At 40.7% G+C, this 20,937-nt stretch overlaps 1 protein-coding gene across 2 annotated transcripts in view; it reads right to left on the bottom strand.

Annotated features, from left to right (window-relative positions):
• Positions 1–5,535: 5,535 nt before the first annotated feature.
• The window catches only part of SLC24A2 (solute carrier family 24 member 2), a 245,001-nt gene continuing 229,599 nt past the window's right edge, over positions 5,536–20,937 (bottom strand). For both annotated transcript variants that reach the window (XM_060101488.1, XM_060101489.1), the window contains 3 exons: positions 16,762–16,851; positions 9,345–9,511; positions 5,536–5,785 (listed from right to left, as the gene is read on the bottom strand). In XM_060101488.1, the coding sequence (XP_059957471.1) occupies positions 5,536–5,785; positions 9,345–9,511; positions 16,762–16,851 (507 nt within the window). The remainder of the gene's footprint in view (positions 5,786–9,344; positions 9,512–16,761; positions 16,852–20,937) is intronic.

Below are 20,937 nucleotides of genomic sequence, written 5' to 3'. Positions count from 1 at the left end.
ACCTGGGTTACACCAGGAACATCTATGCTAGGATTTCTTTCTTACAAAGGGATTGTCTTTGGGATCAGGGTGATAGGTTGAACAAGTGCTCTTAACAGAACTAAACCTTTGGCAAACTCAATGCCAATTCCATGGCACTCTTTCACACTTAGGTCTTTATCAGTTTTTTAAAAAAAATTCTTTAAGGTTTCCCAGTCTGCCAACCAATCATTTAGTGGAAGGGCTTTGGCTTAGATACTTTGGTGTTCCATAGTGTCCCCACTATTTGTTTGCTAATTTGAACAGAGTTGTCTATCCAGTTGTAATTAGAGGCTCCTTTTTCTCTCTAAAAAACTGGCTGATGTGTGGATTCCTGGGCCCTTTGTAGCTTTCTCTCAGTTTGTTTAAAGAAAACTGCCACTAAAGACCATGATGGAAATCAGGTGGTGCTGGGCAAGGCCGATGCCCTGTGCATGAGGAAGGTGGGGAAAGCGGCAGTGAGCACACTGGGGGGCATCTAGGCGGAAAGCACGTGTGACTTCCATAACAAACATGAGTGTACCCGCGTTTTCTACAGACACCTAAAGGCTCCTGGTGATTTCTGTGCCTTTTTTTTAAAAAAAGATATTTATTTGGTTGTACCAGGTCTCGGTTGGGGCAGGCAGGGTCCTTAGTTGTGGCATGTGAACTTTTAGTTGCAGCGTGCATATGGGATCTAGTTCCCTGAGCAGGGATCCGAACCCAGGCCCCCTGCATTGGGAGTGCAGTCTTAACCACTGCACAACCAGGGAAGTCCTGCCTGTGCCTTTTCGAAGCTCCCAGTAAAGTGAAAAAAAAGAGTGTAATCTCACAATAAGTAGTGGAGTTCATCTGGTTCTGAGTGTGCCTTTCTTGCTTTTCTTGTTTGCTAGATATTTCAATGAATAGGAAGCTGCGAGATTAAAAAATGAAACACAAAGCTAGAGAGGCAAGGAGCTAACCTTAAATAGATAGTGGAGTGGAGGCCCTTACCTTTCTTCCCAAAGTCTTCTTGAGAGGGGAACATACTTTTATCTGGGACTCTATATAGGCTTTGTAATTGGGTAAAAAAGCCTGAAATTTGTAATTATTTAACACTACATAGGGATATATATCAATGTGATATTTGCTTTCTTGGGAATCCTGGTAAAAGTAAGTTAATTTCCCCTTTCCTTTTCCTTATTCTTTATTTTTTCACTAACTTTCTCTTCACGACAAGCCCTCACCTACTAATTGAAGACAGTCTTGCTGAGGGAGGTACAGGAGTTGAGCATGTGTCTTTTAGAAATATTAAGCCAGGTGGTTATGTAAGATCTGGCTTAGCAAGAATGAGCATTAGCTTCTATAACAAGCTTTCAGGAGACAGTTGATTTTTCCAGAAATCACCCTGAGAACAGTTTCCCTTTATTTCTTCTGGAACAGAGCTGTAACAATCCAATTAATTATTACTAGCCACTTAATTATTGGAGTAGCAATCTGTCCAGGTGCAAGGAAGCATGGCATGCTCATAATCTTGTGTGTGTGTGCGTGTGCGCGTGCGCGTGCGCGTTGTTGGTAGATGTAGGGAAGGAAGCATACTGAAGTTTTCTGACATGCTTCGATTCAGACCCACATCAGATATTCCAACCCAGCAATCTCAGCAGAGCAGTTAACATTAGTTCCATCTTTTCCAGCTGTCTATCTGGCCAGCAGCTCTATCTATCTGTTGTCACTTCCCTGGTCAGCTGTTAAGGTGGTCTTGGGTGGAGGGCTTCCCTTGATAGCTCATCCTTGTCACAGAGGACTTTAAGAGCTATGAGCAATGGTGGGGAGTTTGCCAACTCTCTCCCTGCCCAGCAGTGATGTACATTAATATCATCAAATGTCTCATCAGCAAAGCAGCTGTGTTTTGCTGAAAGGCCTCCAAACACCTGATTCACGCCTTCCCTAGAAAATAAATGATAATGGCCCCTGTCAGCTGACACCTGTGAGAAGCCTTACAAAGCATTTTTCCCAAATATGAAACAGTCCCTGCCTCTTTTTATAATCTTCTGGGCAAGGCTTTAGGAAGTTCTGCTGCATCAGCCAAACTGATAAGCAACCCTCCCCCTTAGTCCGTGGACGTTACTGTGTTTTCCTGACCTGCTGCTGCCTGGCTCAGCTTAGGCCCGGGAAGCTGCATGCAAACCTTCTCATCTCCAGCTTCAGTTCTTGAGGGTCTAGGCAGGTTCAGAGGGCAGCTGAACTGGGCGTGGGCATTCCCACAGGCAATTGAGAAGGGTCTATATGGGTATTCTCAGCATGAACCAGGTCGTTCTCCCGTCCTGAGGCTGCCTAGGGTGACAGGGGAGGTGACAGCAAGTAAGACCTGCTTGGTTTGCTGCAGGTAAAGGGAACCATTTGCGTACAGCTCATTTATTTTAGATTGAACAGTAAGAGGTTGGCTCTTGAATTTTTGATATTTTTACCCTGTTCCAGAAAAACAAAGAGAGTTATCTGTAGTCTAAATTTTTTTCCCCTGTACTTTTCTACTGTGCATTCTTTGCCTCTACATCACCATTAGGGATATGGCTGGCCATTTAAATATACAGGGAGGGTTCATGTGTGTATGTTTGTATGTACTTGTGCACAAAACAAACCTTATGAGATCAGGAGGAAATGTTCCCTTTGGTTGTTGGTGTGCATGTTTTTCCTTTCCTTTCACTAAGGCAAACTTTGGTGCTCCCTGCTTTTGAATCCTGGATGTAATTGGGTCAGAGGGTGATGATATAAGTGGTATTGTGTGTATATATATAGATTTGGTATGAAGATATATATTTATATATGTATTTACATATATGTTAATGATTTGAATGCTTTTAAAGATCCACTGTTGCATCCTATACACTTCTGTCTGGGTTTACCCAAGCCCAACACATAACCTCACAGACAACTTATAGGGGGCAGGCAGGGGCAGGGAGGTGCCTGCATACTGGCCGGTGAGCCAACACTGCACACCCTTGAGGTGGGAACTGGGCTCAGAAATAGCATCTTCTCAAATGCAACTTTTCATGGCTGACAACACTGCCTAGGAAGGGAGCTTCCCAGGCAAGTCAAATGCTCTGTGGTTGCTTGGGTGAGTCTTCACCGTGAGCTGGGAATGAACGGGAAAGAGTAAGGAGGCAGGGCGACTGTGGGGAAGGGCTGGAATAAGAACAGGGTTGCACTGGACCTCGCTCCTCCTTTCTGGTTTTATATAGTCAACCTGCAGTTGAGTCAGTCACCTACTCAAACCTTCTTTCACACAACAAACCAGTCCGTCATACATATTCATGCAAGAAACAACTCTGCTCCCCTTGGAGTAATGCACAGGGAAAACCATCAGAGTTTTTAACTCAATGTTCACTTACTCCTTCTCTTTCACTCAGAGGAACTAACACGAATTCTTGCTTCAACACAAAATCCTGCCCTTGATGAAGGAGACGTGGGTCTCTCTCACACAACTGAACACCCGACTTTGCAAAGTTGGAGAGACTGGGAAGCTGGCCTCCTGGGTGGCAGCCATCTTGGCTTCCTGCTTTCCCATTGGGCCTCCACTCAGAAGAGCAATGATGGGCACTGCCTGTGACTGCCATGCTCTGTGGAGTGGGCTGAGGTTTTGTGGAAGGAATGCTGAGCTTGATCTTTATCTTTATTCAGTTGTGAGTTCTGCATCCTGTCTCCCTGTGTTAGGAGGGACGTGCTCACCGCAAAATCATAGCAGCATCAGTGACACAACCGACTGGAGAGGAGCCATGGTGTGTGCCAACTTAGATGCAGGATGGCTACAGAATGATGCGCCATCCTCTATTTACTTTTTCAACTGATTATAAGGAAGCATGATTTGGGGAAATGAAAAACTCTGCATGTTTTTCAGTAAGTTAGTCCACCTCATCTTTTTCCTCTGTTGGTTTTATTTTCTTTTGACATAGACCTGAGAAATCATACAAAATGTCAAATAGAACTTGGGAGCACTGAATGAATGAAATGAAGATGTCCCTTGAATGCTCTGAAAATCAGATCCTTGAAGTGACTGGCTTGAAGCCAGTGTAAAGAAGCTGTTGCGTGTAGTCTGCAGTGTACTCTGTGAGCTAGGAAGAGTCCCAGATGGGGTCCTGATGGCAGGAGAGACACCCATGGTGCGTGGGCTTTAACCAGATCCGGGTCCTGGCACCACTAGACACAGGACTCAGAAACCTTCCGAGTTAACAAACGCCTTTCCAAACATCTTGAAGCTGCCTTACTCCAAGCAGTATTGATCAGAGTCATTCTAGTTCTGTTGGTTGGAGGAACAATGATTTCTTCCTTCAGCCACTGAAGCCCTTTATGACCACACTGGAAGATGCATTAAAGAACCATGTCCTTAGGGGGCAAGTCCCGCTGAGCGCCTCTACTGGATGGTATTTCTTAGTACATATCCAGGCTCTCTTGGCAGGCATTTTGATGCCCTTAGCATCAAAAGACGTCTGAATGACAATCACAACTAAACTTGCCCCCCTTCTTTTGATGATAATGGGACATGCATTAGAACAGTATAGGTTCAGTTTATATAGTCTTGTTGTCCTAGAAGTGCACTAATTTGCTTTGCAGTCTTATTTTCTACTTGCATGCTGGGGCTATAACCCCCCCCCCCCAAACCCAACCCTGGTCACCTCCCCCTTGCCCGAAACCAGTATCCACCCAGCCTGGGTTTTACCTCTGAATGTCCCGATAACCCTGTGGGTTTCAGAGAGTGTACCCCAGTTGGGGTGGAGAGACGGTCTTCCCGGTTTGGCTTGTGGGAACATTTTGGAGGGCTCATTTCAGGGCCCCTACAGCCCCTCTCCACCCAGCCCTCCCTCATGCAACCCATTTTCCTAAAATATCCACTGTACCAGGCAGAATCCCAGTATGTCCAAGGTAGGCTGAAGGTCACAGCAATGATTCTCTTAGCTCACCTCTTGCACTTAAGAGGTAAAGCTCAGACTGAAGGTTGATGCCCCTCTTCAAATAGGTACTAGAAATATACTAGAGCTATCCCTGAAAAGATGCAGTTGTATATATATATATATATATCATATATATATATATATCATATATATCATATATATATATGATTATATATATTTATAATTTTTCTTTGTATTTGTATACAGGTATGTACTAATCTATAGGTGTGGAAGGAGAGGTATAATACAGGAACAGGCAGGGGTGTGTGCATGTGCATCTATACATAATATATATATTTTATATGTATATATATCACCTCTGTCATTCTTTGCATCATGACAACGACCAGCGAGGAGTACCTGTCAGCAATGCAGGGAGAGAAGCCCCAAATGCTGGGATCTCTTTGTCTCTTGCATGGAGCCACTGCAGGAGGCAAGGGTGGGAGCAGCCCAAGAAATGAGTGGGCCCAGCGTGAAGCCATCCCCTTATCAAAGCCACCAAGGAGGAACACTTGAAATGCCCAGGGTTGTGTGCCAGCAGAGGTCAAGGAGCCTACAACCTTGAGCGGGGAGAGACAGTCCATTTTGTTGGCTCAAGATATGGCTTTTCCTGCTAGATGGAGACAGGACACATGAGGATTCTGTCTTCCAGGAGGACACTGACCACGAGGAACCCAAAGTAGAGGCCAAACATGATGAAGCCCAGCACTTTGTTCATCCTCCATTTGCAGAGGGCGATGGAGAGGATGACGAAGAGCAGCATGATGAAGAGGAGGACGATGGCGCAGAAGAGGCCGTTGCTGCTGACAGCCACGGGTTGGAACCTGTGAATGATGGTGTACAGGAGCCAGGGCAGTGGGAGCCTGTGGGGGAAGAGAAGCAGGGTAGAAGGGGACGCAGTCAGGCACGCTGAGGAAGGCACAGGATGGAGCATTAGCTTCTCGGAATCTGTGATTGGAGACGAGTGTCCTGTTAGGTTCACTAGGACTCAGGCCTGGCTGATGCAGGAAATCATATTTACAAGGAAGTCAGATGAACTTGAAAAACCTGGATCTATTTCCCAATCAAATTAGGGAGAACAGAGAGAATTTATTCTACGGTTGAACAAGATCAAAGACATGGCTGCTGCAGATGATTTCTGAAGTTGATTTGAAATAATTTTTTTTGGTTTCCTTCCTAGTTGAGATTAAAGTGTCACTCTTAGCCCTAAAGAGGTGAACTGGAAGATCTGTACAGGATGACAGGAGGAGATGATAAATGGAGAAAAGGTATAGAAATCTGTGGTGAAAATGACCAAATTATTTTTTTTAAATGGAGACAGAGAATAGCAATCACACATACATACACACATACACCCCTCCCCCCCACACACACCCAATTCTGGTGAACTTGTGGTTGACAGCACTACAAATAGATAAAAACCCTTTGGGGGAAATATGACATTTTTAATACTTTTGACCAATCAATTCTATTGTCAGGGATTAAGCACAAGGAATAATTCGAAATGCAGATGCAATTTTATTCAGAAAGGTGATCATTTCAGTGTTATTTTGAGTAGTGAAAAATCAGGGATAACTTAATCTCTAATAATAGGCAGCTAGTTAAATAGCAAACTATAAGTCAATGTAATTTTATGTAGCTATTAAAAATCATAAACTTATAATAATACAGGTAAATGTTCATGGTATGACTATATTTAAAAAGAAGGATAGGGCTTCCCTGGTGGCGCAGTGGTTGAGAGTCCGCCTGCCGATGCAGGGGACACGGGTTCGTGCCCTGGTCTGGGAAGATCCCACATGCCGCGGAGCGGCTGGGCCCGTGAGCCATGGCTGCTGAGCCTGCGCGTCCGGAGCCTGTGCGGAGGCCACAACAGTGAGAGGACCGCGTACCGAAAAAAAAAAAAAAAAAAGGATAAACATAAACATAGCAATCTAACTTCAATAATAAATTAAAAAAGAGTAGTGTTGGTTTGTATTTATGTTTTATATATGCTTATATGTTGGTTTGTATTATGCCTTATATATTTAGGCTTTATATGTATTTTTTAAATCCTTTACCTTGAGTATGTATGAATCCTATAAACAAGAAGAAAATGCTAGCAAGACTATGAAGAAACTGTTACACTCAATATATTGCTAATGACTTTGTAAATTGGTATAAACTCTTGGGAAAGACTTTTTAGAAAAATATACTACATCAATAGACATTGAAATGTTTATAATCTTCAATCCATCAATATTTCTTGAGGAAATTTATCCTAATAAAATAATTAAAAGAGGAGATCTTTCTGCATAAAGGTGTTCATAAAACACCCATGATATCAGAAAATTGAAAAAAATACAAAGGTCCTACTAAAGGGTAAAGGCTAAACTGAAAGCAACAGGATGGAATATTTAGAAGCTGTAGAATGTTAATTATGAGAGCTATGAAGAAACTTAGAAAAATGGTTGATTTACTAATTTACTAATAGATGCCTACTCTTTGCTAGGCATACATGGCTTTAAAATGGAAAAATAAAAGCCCTCCAACAGGGCAAAATTGATTATTCACTAAGAAAACTTTCTGAAATATTAGGAGAAAAACACACAAAAGTTAAATGTTTTGGGGTAGTAAGATTAGGGGTGATTTTCTTTAAACTTTCATTTAAGTTTCATTTAAGTTACAACGTATATAAAATTTAAGAACAATGAACAAAAAGCATCTTGCAATTCACTATATTTTTCAAAAACACGACAAATTTGTCTCATAGAACACTTGTAATTTTTCCCAATATGTAGGATTTTCTCTTTTTGTGCTACAGAATATTTTCTTTCTGTTTATACAAGATATTGACCAAGAAAACTACTCTAAATGTGTGGGCAGTGGAACTGAGAAACACTGTTTATACTAGGGATGTCCTTCCTTTAAAATATACCTTTTCAGGCATTCACTCACTCATTCACTCGTTCATTCATCCATCCAACCATCCATTCATCCATTCATTCATCCATTCATTCATCCACCCATCCATTCTTCCATTCATTCTACAAACATCTGCCAAACCACTGCCATGCATTAAGCATTGTATTAGGCTTTGGGGAGTTCTTGTTCTTGGGGAGTTCACAGTCTAGCAGGCAGACTGATAGATAGGAGCATGATAAGAGTGTGAGATACAGATATATAGAAAGTATGCAGGAGCACAAGCCCCCAGGCAAGACTTAAGGGAATCAGAAAAACCAGGATTTGAGTTGACACAGGAAGGGTAAATTGGAGTTTTCCAGACAGACAAGCAGGGAGGGCTCCTGAGGGAGAGGTGCCAGCAAAGGAAGAAAGAATGGTAGGAGAGGGCATCTTTGGAACTTAAAGGTGGTTCAGACAGTGGAAGCTCAGAGCAGGGTTTTATGTACAGGTAGTGCTGGAGTTGAGAGCACAGACTCTGTTCAAATCCCAGCTATCTCATTACTAGTTGTGTGAATTCTGTGCCCTTCAGTTTCCTTATCTGAAAAATGGAGATGAAAATACATACGTCATAGGATCGTCATGTGGCTTAAATAGATAAAAACGTATGTACAGTGCATGTGGTAGATACTGAATGAAAAAATTATTATATATATTAGGTAGTGGAAAGGATAAAATAGAACAGTACTCAAGATGCTCAATGAGAAAGTAGATCCGTTTTAGTGGTCTTCCAAACTCAAATGCAAGAGCTCAGTTCTTCCGGGAACACAAGGATAATATCCCATGTCTTACTTTCTCAAGGGGCTGTCCTTCAAGGTTATTTATCAGAATACTTTTACTTGGACACATTAAATGAAATGATAGAGATGACAGCATCCCTCCCAAATCGGATCTGCTTGAGATTATTCATATTGAGAACTTCAGTCTGCTTAACTGTAAGAGATCTCATCTTCTGACTTTCAAAAAACCTAGAATATCTTCACCAGCACAGATAAAGAAATGATAATGCCAAACCTGCCAGCATTTTCCAAGGAAGGAGATGGGATATTTTTTCTGGGCCTATGTTTGTTTCAGTCTGCTTTCCAATCCAAATCTCATCTGAGGCTGGTGGGGACTTTTATTAGAATTAGAACATGGAAAAAAATACAGTGAAACCACCAGAGCATCTCAGTCACATGAATGTTGAATATTCATGACGTATAGCCAATGCCATTTTATAGGTGAAATTCTCTTAAAGTATTTCCTACAACACCCACTGTATGCAAGTTATGTGTTTCTGCCTGTCTACAGATAACTTACTCTTCATGAAGTTCTCTGAAAATGAAAATTGGAGTTGGTGAAATTGAATGGTACTACCAGTCTTTACTTTCTATTGGTATTGATTGGTTTCGGGCTCTGAGATCCTGGTCATGTCTTCACAGCTCCTAAGAAGACAAAGACAGTGGTGGAGCTGATGTGCACCTTTATACAACTAGCTCTACTCACCCTACAGTGATGTCAAAAATGTTGCTTCCAACAGAGCTGGACACAGCCATGTCCCCGAGCCCCTTCCGGGCCACTATGACACTGGTGATCAGGTCAGGGATGGAGGTCCCAGCAGCCAAGATGGTCAGACCCATAATCTCTTCACTAATGCCAATTGTCTCTCCAACCTAAAAGCAACGACAGGGACAAACATATGAATGTTTGAAGTCACAAAACCATCAAAACCACTAACATTTGAATGCAACTCCCTTTTAATGAGTTCTTACTCTGTGCTGTGCTGAGTATTGAGATGATAACAAGGAATAAGGCACCATCATTGACAGAAAGGATTTTATATTTTAATGATATTCAGACCCAAGGGATCAGGAATGTTCACAGGAGGATTAAACAGATAATCTCAAAAAAGAGCTATAGAAGACTAGAGTGCAGCCTGTATATGGTTTTTATTAGGACCAGGCGGGGGAAGCAGAAGATCAGAGTTATAAATGCCCATTGGTCATTGGCTACAGGGGCCAGTGCCTGACAATGGTACCAAATCCTGTAGCAGATTTACCCCTGGATTTATCATTGAAGATTAAGAACTGACACCCAGTGTTCCCATTTTTCCTTAACATTTCCTAGTGTCTATAACCCACTCTTAAACACTTTTAGACTCTACCATTTTCACAGAAGACTTGATTTTGGGTGTTTTTGGGTTTTCTAACACAGGACTGTAAATCAGCAAGGCAGCCATGGAGAAAGCAACAGTTAGGGAATCAGAGGACCTTGGTCTAAGGTCTGGCTCTGGAATTTATTAAGTACTTGACCTATTGCTAACCCGACCAATTGGGCAATATCTTTGATCCTCACTTTCTTTTTTTTTTCCTTCCAGTTTTATTTAGATATAATTGACATACAGCACTGCATAAGTTTAAGGTATAGAGCATAATGATTTGACTTACATACATCATGAAATGATTATAAGTTTAATGAACATCCATCATCTCAGATATACAATTAAAGAAATAGAAAAAAATTCGTTTTCCTCGTGATGAGAACTCTTAGGATTGAGTCTCTTAACAACTTCCATATATAACACACAGCTGTGTTACTTATATTTTTATCCTCGTCTTCTGATCCATAAAGTGGGTACGATAATACTTACCTTACAAGGTGGTTGTGAGGACTTAATTAAAATTTATGGAAAAACCCTTTGTAAATGGGTTTGACAATGATGTATGTCATCATTGACAAGTGACAGGGGATATTTATTATATTCTTTTGGTCTTTGCCTTTTAAGACTGATGACTTCTCTTCTGGACAGTTGGTCTAGCCTTCAATGTATGCTCCTCCAGTCTCTTGAGAAATGTGTTTGTCTTCTTGTTGTCTTTCTTTTAAAAACTTTATGTATTATCTGGAGTTGGTGAACTGCAGTTCTGAAAACCTTTACGACAATTCTTTCAGTTTGGTTTCCTACCTGATGACGTCCAGCATTTTTTGAGAAAATGTAAAGGGCCAAAGTAGCATGTAAGAATAAAGGTTTTGGGGGAATAGAATAAACATTTCTTTTTTAAAAAATTGAAATATAGTTGATTTACAATGCTGTGTTTCAGGTGTACAGCAAAGTTAGTTTCAAGTGTAGTTATATATATATATATATTTCAGATTCTTTTCCCTTATAGGTTACTATAAAATGTTGAGTATAGTTCCCTGTGCTATACAGTAGGTCTTTGTTGGTTATCTATTTTATACATAGTAGTGTGTTTATGTTAATTCCAAACTCCTAATTTATCCCTCCCCCCATTTCCCCTTTGGTAACCATAAGTTTGTTTTCTATGTCTCTGGGTCTATTTCTAGAATAAACCTATTTCTAAATCTCTGTTTCAATTTATAGGGATAGCCTGGTTCCCACTAGCTTAAAAACATAGTTGCGAGCTATTTTTATTTTGATGGTCATGCCTGCTCTAGAGCCTGGTGAGCTGAACTAGTTTACCTATCCTCGTGGTGCACAGATTCATTGCTCCCCATTAGAAAGTGACATCTACGTGAGCAGGGTCAGGGCCTTAATCACTATGGTCTCCCTAATAAGCAGAACATAGCCTGGTACATAGTAGGCTCTCAATACCTATTTGCTGAATAAACAAATCAATCTGCATACTTAGAAGATTTTACTAGCATTTTTACTGACTCTCCTAGAAAAAGTTAAACAAGAGTTTTGTACAAAAGTGCCCTATTTGAGCAAAGTATTCTCCCTGATGACATTTTTTGTTAGATTTGGAGTGAAACATTTTCTTTTTACAAATTTATTTATTTATTTATTTTTGGCTGCATTGGGTCTTTGGTGCTGTGCATGGGCTTTCTCTAGTTGTGGCGAGCGGGGGCTACTCTTCGTTGTGGTGTGCGGGCTTCTCGTTGCGGTGGCTTCTCTTTGTTGCAGAGCACGGGCTCTAGGAGCACGGGCTTCAGGAGTTGTAGCTTGCAGGCTCAGTAGTTGTGGTGCACGGGCTTAGTTGCTCCGCGGCATGTGGGATCTTCCTGGAACAGTGCTCGATCCCGTGTCCCCTGCATTGGCAGGAGGATTCTTAACCACTGCGCCACCACGGAAGTCCATGGAGTGAAACATTTTCAAACACTGTGAAGGTGCTGACTAAATGATCGTCGCCCTCAATAAGTTCCAAACTATCTAATACGTTCTTAGTAATTTAAAATCTTGGAGTTAAAAAAATTTATTTATTTATTTATTTATTTATTTATGGCTGTGTTGGGTCTTTGTTTCTGTGCGAGGGCTTTCTCTAGTTGTGGCAAGCGGGGGCCACTCTTCATCACGGTGCGCGGGCCTCTCACTATCGTGGCCTCTCTTGTTGCAGAGCACAGGCTTCAGACGCGTAGGCTCAGTAATTGTGGCTCACGAGCCTAGTTGCTCCGCGGCATGTGGGATCTTCCCAGACCAGGGCTCGAACCCGTGTCCCCTTCATTGGCAGGTAGATTCTCGACCACTGCGCCACCAGGGAAGCCCATTAGAGGGAGTTTTAAAGCAGTGACTATTAAAAAAAAATTCTGTATCTGGAGTTTGAATGCCACTACTGACAGAATAATGCAGAAACTGAAGAGAGGTGTTAACGGTAGTGAGGTTAAGAGTGCTAGCATGGGGTACAAAAAGCCCTGGGTGCAAATCCTAGCCTGCCACTCCTTGGGCACAGTGGCCAACTTCCCTGAGTCTCAGTTTTTCTCATGTGTAAAATGGGGATAATAATATCTACCCTCAGAGTTGTTGGGATGATTACATGTGATGATGCATATAAAGCAAATAGCAACTAGTGTCAGGCATAAAGAAAATGTTCAATAAATATCAGCTGTGATAACTCAGACACTACTCCTCTCCCTCTCCAACATATCAGAGTGCAACCCTCAGGGTTCCGGCAGTAGGGACAGAAGCTGGTTTAGCAGAGTCAGTTTACAATGTGGGAAGTCACATGAATCATGACGAATTTTCACTGTACATCAAAACCCTGATGACTCTGGGTGGCTCTAGAAACACTTTCACTGAAGGAGAGCTAGTTTTCAGAAGCTCATTTTGAATCTATTTCACTGAAGTGGGCTTTTGGCGAGTCAGAGGCAAGGTGATGGGTGCATGGATGGGACAGCATTCTGATCAAATCGGGGAGCATCAGAGGAGTTTACAGCTAGAAAGGACCTCAGTAGTCTCTTGGGGGAATTCCTTTGTTTTCTAATAGAAATAAATAACGAGGCCACTCAGAATCCATATCCAGTGCTGCTCCAATATTCCATGATCCAGTTCCTTGCTGTGGTTTAGTGAGGATCTGCAAAATGTCATATTGGCTAAATGAGACATGAGGTTGTATCTGACTCTTAGCATTAACCGAGAATTAACATCCAATTAAGTAGATGCGGGATAGATTTTAATCACAGGTTTTCATCACCCATGCAATTTACTAAGATGAAGATTCAAGATGTAAAAACAAAAACAAAAAACTCCCCAAACTAAAGGAAAGTATGCACAAAGTGTTTTATGTGAAGGGCATTTAGTTTTGGCCGAACAGTAGCCAAATAATTGTATTAAATAGCATTTATTATTGGTAAAACTGTGGATAACAAAATAGTTGAGCACTAAATGGTACACTTGTTATCTTTATAGCTTTTACAGTTTAAAAGTACAAATGATAGAATTAGAGCTACAGACTTAGAACAGAATCTGCTATCTTGATCAGCTGTTTGGATATTTTGAAAGAGAAAAGCATTTCTTTGGAGAAAAGAAAGAGAAACTTCTCATTCATTATTTGCTAGTAAGGCTTCTCTTTATGTACTTTATATTTCTGGGCTTTTTTTTTAGTAATTATTATTGTTCCAGGCATTGTGTTTGTATTTATCTACAAGAGAATGAAAAGGAAACAGGATTGTGGAATGAAGATAATCATTAAAAAGTAGAGAAAGAGATGGAAGCCTGTAGGATGATGTTTCCTAGGATGACTAAAGAGAAATATCTAGAAAACAAAATATTCCAATAAGTGAAAAAAATAACTTTTTCTCCTTTATCAGTATATGGAAGAATAAAAATGATTATTAGGAAAGGCCATTATATATCTATAAATGGCAAACAAACACTCCTTTTAGCCTGGAAATCTGGAGGCTGAGAAGCAGCTTACCTTCTGCAATGATTTCTGCTGGGTATCGGTAGCAAACATCTTTCAACAAATGTAGAAAATACTGACTTTGGGGCAAACAGAACTTCTTCAGGGGGCCGAGGATTTTTGGAAATATTAAGGAAGAGTAATCTGAGATCAAATGTCAGTAAAATAACTGTGATAGGAATAATATAAAATATCTTGTAGGAATAATGCTTGGTTTATCAGCCAACATTTCCAGTGGGTTTTGTTAGTGATGCCATATCTTCTTTCTGAAAAAATTAAGGTGTAATTTCCATACAGTAAAATTCACCCTTTAAAAAAAGCATACTGTTCTGTGAGCTTTGACAAATATATGCAGTCCTGTTTCTCCACATCCTCATCAACAAATGGTATTGTCTGTCTTTTTGGTTGTAGTCATCCTAATGGTTGTGAAGTGGTATCTTATGTTTATTTTTAAACAACTTTATTGCGATATAATTCACATACCCTAAAAGCCACCCATTTAAAGTATATGATTCAGTTGTTTTTTAGTATATCTATAGAGTTGTGCAACTATCACCAGAATTTAAGTTCAATTTTTCGTCATTCCAAGAAGAAACTCCATACCCGTTAGCAGTCACTGCCCATTGCCCTCCAACATCCGCAACCCTAGGCAACTGTTACCTACTTTCTGCCTCTACAGATTTGCCTGTTATTCACATTTCATATAAATGGAATCATATAACATGTGATCTCTTGTAACTGGCTGTTTTCACTTAGCATAATATTTTAGAGGTTCATTCACACTGTAGCATGTATCAGTATTTCATTCATTTTTATTGTAGAATAATATTCCGTTGTGTGGATATACATTTTATTTACCCGTACAAGTTGATGGACACCTGAATTGTTTCTACTTTTTGGCCATTATGAGTGATGCTGCTGTGAACATTTGTGTATAAATTGTGCAGATGTTTTCATTTCTCTTGGGTATATAGACAGTGGAATCACTGGATTATATGGTAACTCTATGCTTAACATTTTGTGGAACTGCCAAGCTGTCTACAAAGTGGCTGCACTGTTTTACATTCTTACCAGAAATATATCAGGGTTCCAATTTCTATACATCCTCTCTAACACTTGTTATTTTCTGTCTTTTTGATTATATCCATCCAAGTGAGTGTGAAGTGGTATCTCACTGTGGTTTTAGTTTGCATTCTCTAATGAATAATTATGTTGAATATCTTTTCTTGTGCTTATTAGCCATTTGCATACCTTTCTTTGTGAAATATCTACTCAAATCTTTTGTCCATCTTAAACATTAAGATGCCTGTAGACACTTGCCTTTCTATTACTGAGCTTTAAGAGCTTTTTATATATCCTGGATACAAGTGCTTTATCAGAGAGATATGATTTGCAAATATTTTCTCTCAGTCTGTGGTTTGTCTTTCCAATTTTGGGGGGTTTTTTTTGGCTGTGCCACGTGCCTTGTGGGATCTCAGTTCCCCAAACAGGGACTGAACCTGGGCCCTCGGCAGTGAGAGCGCAGAGTTCTAACCACTGGACAGGCAGGGAATTCCCTGTCTTTTCATTTTTTAAATGAGGTTTTCTGAAGAGCAGAAGTTTTACTTTTGATGACGTTTAGTTAATCAATTTTTTTTTTTATGGATCATGGTTTGGTGTTATGTCATAGAACTCTTTGCCTATCCCATGGTTATGTGGATTTTCTGTTTTCTTCTAGATGTTTTTAGCTCTTACGTTTAGAACTATCGTGCATTTTGAATTAATTTTTGAGTATCGCAGGTGGTAAATGTCTAAGTTCATTTATTTTGGCATATAGAAATCCAATTATTCCAGCAGCATTTGTTGAGAACTCTATCCACATATGTCCTTGGTGTATATTTCCTTATTTCAAATTGCTATATTTTATTTCTGTTAAGAAGTATAATAATTTTAAGGGTATATTAGACAAAGAATACAAGTGAGCAGTTGGAATTTATGTAGTTTATAATAGAGATTAAAAGCATGAGTTTTGGAGCTGCAGAGTGCTGGGTTAGAATCTCAGTCCTGCTTTTTACTACCTAAATGATCCTGGGCATTTTTTTTTAAATTAGCTCTAAGCTTAACTCCTTATCTGTAAACTGTGGATAATAATAGTACCTCCCTCATAGAAATGATACCTGTGTACAAGGACAAAGGGATGTGAATTATCTGGCATGTAGTACACATTCAATCAATAATGGTAACCATTACTATCTTTGAGAATGTAAGACCTTTGCATCTCATTCCTCCATTCATGTGTTGCAACAAACAATTCCTGAGAGTTTATTCTGGTGATGAGCATTATGACTGGTATTGAATTAAAAGTAGTAAAAGGGAAATACATCATCATTTTTGTAAATGGAGGCTCAAGGAAGAGACCATTTTGTCTCCAGTTCTTTTCCTAAGAGCCAGTTGGATGAGAACATGAGGTGAGTGGCTGCCCAAGAGAAAGTAAGTGCTGCTGAGCCAGGAAAAACTCTGACATTCCTCCACGCCTGGGTTGGCCTGGCTTCAGGCTTCAGAGGGCAAGAAGCAGTGAGACTTGCCTTTCCTCCACATGGCTGTCTGGGGCTATGCCGATTTGAGTCCACACTATAGGGAAAGGCCAGGAGACGAGGGAAAGTTAAGTGGAATAAATTCCTTTAGCCCTGGAATATGTAATTTGTTAGATGCAATACTGTTGTGACAGTTTCAGAAAGCAAACACACTGGTTAGCCACATAGCAACCAAGAGAAAAGCCAGGCAGATGCGTGTCACTCTCAAGGTATTACCTGATGTGCCCACCAGACCATCAAGTAAGAGAATACTGCGATCCAGGTGATGGAGCCGAAGAACGTGATGGGAAAAAACTTCCTTGATGACTGAAAGAGAACCAGAAAGAGGAGAGAATGTGAGTGCTAACTGAGGTGATCTGATAGCTCAAAGCTAAGACTACCAATTCAGCTACTTCTCCCTCACTGCCTGCAGTCCGGGTAGAATTAGCAATCAAAATAAATGACCAAGTGTTGGTCAAGCTGGGACATTAAGATTCTCTCTTGAGAATGTGAAATTGGTGGAAGCCAAACCATCCCAAAGCTAGTTTCTGAGATGGAAGTCTTTTGAAGAGAATGTCTCTTGCTGCTTCTGGTTTCTCAGAGGCTCTCTGTTCCTGCCCTTTCCAAGGCTTGGTTTCTCAGCCTTGCCTTCAATCCCTCAATTCCCCACATTCTCTCTCCCTCTCCTGCTCCCTTTTCTACCTTCTCTTCAACTTCATGAGAATCAGTTTCTATTGCTTCAACCCATGTATCCTAAGAATCCATATGCCAGAAAGCCTACGGGATTAATTACATTTAACAAGAAGGATCAATAGTTTCCAAAATACATTGGCTCATTTTACGGTCCCATGAATTATGAGGAAATGCCACACAGAAGAAGCCATCACCACAATTAATACAGATTCCTGAGGATGGCCAGTCTCCAGGTTGGGGCCACACAAGTATCAACAGCAGATGCTCACTTGTGCTGCTCTCCAAGGGGGTGGCACAGCAGACGTTCTTGGGAATGCTTTTTCTCCTCTTCTCCACCCCTAACTATGTTATATCCAATTATGCTTCTAGCCCTGTGCAATCTCAGGCTTATAGTATGAGCACTTTTTTTTTTTTTTTTTTTTTTTTTCAGTACGTGAGCCTCTCACTGCTGTGGCCACTCCCGTTGCAGAGCACAGGCTCCAGACGCGCAGGCTCAGCAGCCATGGCCCATGGGCCCAGCTGCTCCGCGGCATGTGGGATCCTCCCGGACCAGGGCACGAACCTGCGTCCCCTGCATCGGCAGGCGGACTCTCAACCACTGCGCCACCGGGGAAGCCCCAGTAGTATGAGCACTTTTAAAGTTTCTTTCAAACATCAGCCAAAATCAGACACTCAGAATGCAGTGTTTCTTATCCATCCCACTATAGGGAAATCCACGCTTGCACTGGATGGTAGTGGTGTCCTGTTGATGCCCTTTTTGCAAAATTGGGATCCTTTAAAAAATGCTCAGATAACAGAATGCTCTCAGAGAGTCTCTCATTTATTATTGCCAAACACTTTTTATTTCAAAGCTTTCCACTTTGAGAAACAATCTCATTTTTTTGCTTTGATAACACCATCCAATTTTGTCCAGAGAAATGAATCCTGGAGTTGACCTGGATGAAAGCTCTCTCACTTGTCTGAAGAGCTGACCTCGGGCAGCCACATAGAACACTTCTGCCGTGGCTTTTGAGAGCTTCATTAAAAGGAAAAGATAAACCTGTATATGGTAATCTTTTGAATATCTTTAATGATGAACACAGTCTATTGCTCCAAACAGGCTTATGTTCTATTAATTTCAAGTTTTTAATATATGTTTTCATTATCATTCACATGGTTCTATTAAATTTCACAATAACCACTTCTTTCTTTCAGTGGTTGTGGTTTTTCCTGGGCCTTTTGTTAGCTGGGATGTCTGGAAGACCAGTGGGCTTGATTAAATTGGAGAAAGCATTAACCACGGTGAGTAGCCACAACCTTATTCTTAAATGCTTCCCGCTACTCCTTCCCTTTCTTAGAAGGAAAATATTTCAGCCAAAGACTCAGACTCCTTCTGGGGACCTAAGCAGTATTTAATGGGTTATGGGAAAAAAGTCATCAGTTTTTCAAAGTGGAGCTTGAGACATTCACTTCTGAAAGCAAATTCCTTTAAAGCGAGGGGGTCAGCTGGATTCTGGAGACCAGATTCCCTGAGCCTTGGAATTGCCAGTGCCAAGAAATCCATTTTTCCCAGGCAAGGCATTTAGCTGATTAGAGTCCCTATTCTTTTCTTCTGGCCACAAGTCACTGTTTCAGGATCCTAGGTGTGATGAGTGCTTCATCTCCCACGCCATGCTCTATCACAGGGAAGAGAAGGGCCCCCTCTTGTGATGTGGGACCACCCATGTGGTTTGAGCAGTAGCCAATCCTTAGCTTGATTTTGAGCATCCTGGGAAGGAACGGAGTACCATCTCCACACTTTATGACATGGCACATGGACTGGATATCCTGGGAGAGTCCTCATTTCATAGGTATGCCCCCTTTCCAGGTTAGCTCACTTACTAAGTATGTAAGTATTATTTTATTATTATTTATTTTTTTTGTACCTTTGCATGTCTGTTCATTGATACAGCATCACAAGTCAGAATCAAATTATTTGAACATATTTTCATCTAAAAAGTATCATCCCTGAACCATAGACCATTCCCAGTCCAAAAGGCAGAAAGTAAGGAATCGGACTAAGGATTTAAAGGTGCTAAGTTTATACCAACATATTATTGAAAACCTCTGTATTTCAAAATTTGATGCTATGAGTCTTAATCAAGCAGCCAATTAGTTATTAGTGGACATCTAAATGTACCTAGTATTGGATTAGGAACTCATTGAAAAAAAAAAGGTTTAAAAATAGTTTTTCTTTGTAAAATTTCAGGTCTTCATCATTAACTAGGGGGTAGGTAAAGGCTGGGCACTTACGCTGTACCCAGATCTTGAACTAGACATGAAACTCAAATCTAGGTCTCTCTGACTATATAGCATGCATTCCTAGATGTTAGGAATCTAGGTTATACTCATTGCTAAAGAAAGACAGGGCCAATAATGCTCAAAATATACCCGACTTTGGATACATAATGATCATCATCATCATAATACTAGCCTATGCTCTGAATGTCAGCAAATAAAGAGCATCAGGGAAATACAGACTAGCATTCCAGCTGTACAACCGTCTGCCTCACCCAGCCTCCCATATTGTTCCTGCTTTGGAAGCATCAGCCTTTCATGCATCAACAGTTTGGTTAAGTGTTTCCCCGACTGTCAAAGTACCTTACCATTTCCAATCTCACAGCCCAGGTAATTCCTTCTTTCATTTTTTTCTGGACTATTTCCCTTCTTTGGACTCTGTGGTTTCATTCTAGTTATCACTGCCCAGTAGCACGTGTACTCTTATTTAGTTACCAGTCTCATTGGAAGGAAGAAAAGAGCTCCTGAAGCCAAGGTCTGATGTGTCAATTTATGGTTAGTAATGGTGGTTCATCCTGACATCTGCTGGGATGGACCTCATACCAATTAGCAAAAAGCAAATTGTATCCATGTGTTGGCCCGCACATGTGTCCATTTTGTTCCAATGTAATGGTTTACTTGTATAATTGACAGCTAATGTTCTCATTAGAAGATTTTAGTACATCAGAGTGATATTTTCTTGGCTTAAAAAACATTACTGGACATTAGCTGGCCGCACAAATTGGCCATCTCCTAACTTATTTAAATTCAACAAATATTCGCTGAGCATCTCCTCTGTGCAATATTCTGGGGCATACATATGTAACAGAGATCTCCAAAGCAATCCTGTTAAAGATTAAAAGTATGGTCTCTGGATTACTATGACCAGTACTGAAATCCTTGCTCATCAATTACCAGCTCTGTGCCCTGAGACAAATTATTTAATCGCTCTAAATCTCAGTTTCTTTCTTTGTAAAATGGGAGGAATAACAATGTCTAGTAGTTCTGAGGATTTCACACACATGAAGTGTCTAGCAAACTGCCTGGCACAGAACAAGTGCTTGGATAGTAATGGCAGATGTTATTAGACAATATTAAGCTCATTTTGATTTTTAAGAGATAAGAAAACTGAAACTCAGGGAGGTGAAAGCGACTGCAGAGATATGGCCTAGAGTCTTGGCTTTGCTTCTTATTAGCTGGTTTTGCTTGGGCAAATCACTCAACTTCTCAGGGCCTCAATCACTCCATCCTTGCTAGAACCGTGCTTGGTACATAGTGGATACAATAAATACTTGGTGAATGAACCAATGCATGATAGAAATTGTAAAAACCTAGCTGGGTTCTGAAGTACCTTCCTAGCTCTGATGGGTCATATTTTGATATCTCATGAGATGCATTCTTGTTTTGTAAGAACATCCATCCTAG

This window comes from Mesoplodon densirostris, chromosome 6 (assembly GCF_025265405.1).
Source record: "Mesoplodon densirostris isolate mMesDen1 chromosome 6, mMesDen1 primary haplotype, whole genome shotgun sequence".
In the NCBI taxonomy this organism is placed as follows: domain Eukaryota; kingdom Metazoa; phylum Chordata; class Mammalia; order Artiodactyla; family Ziphiidae; genus Mesoplodon; species Mesoplodon densirostris.
This window is presented reverse-complemented; position numbering and strand designations above follow the sequence as displayed.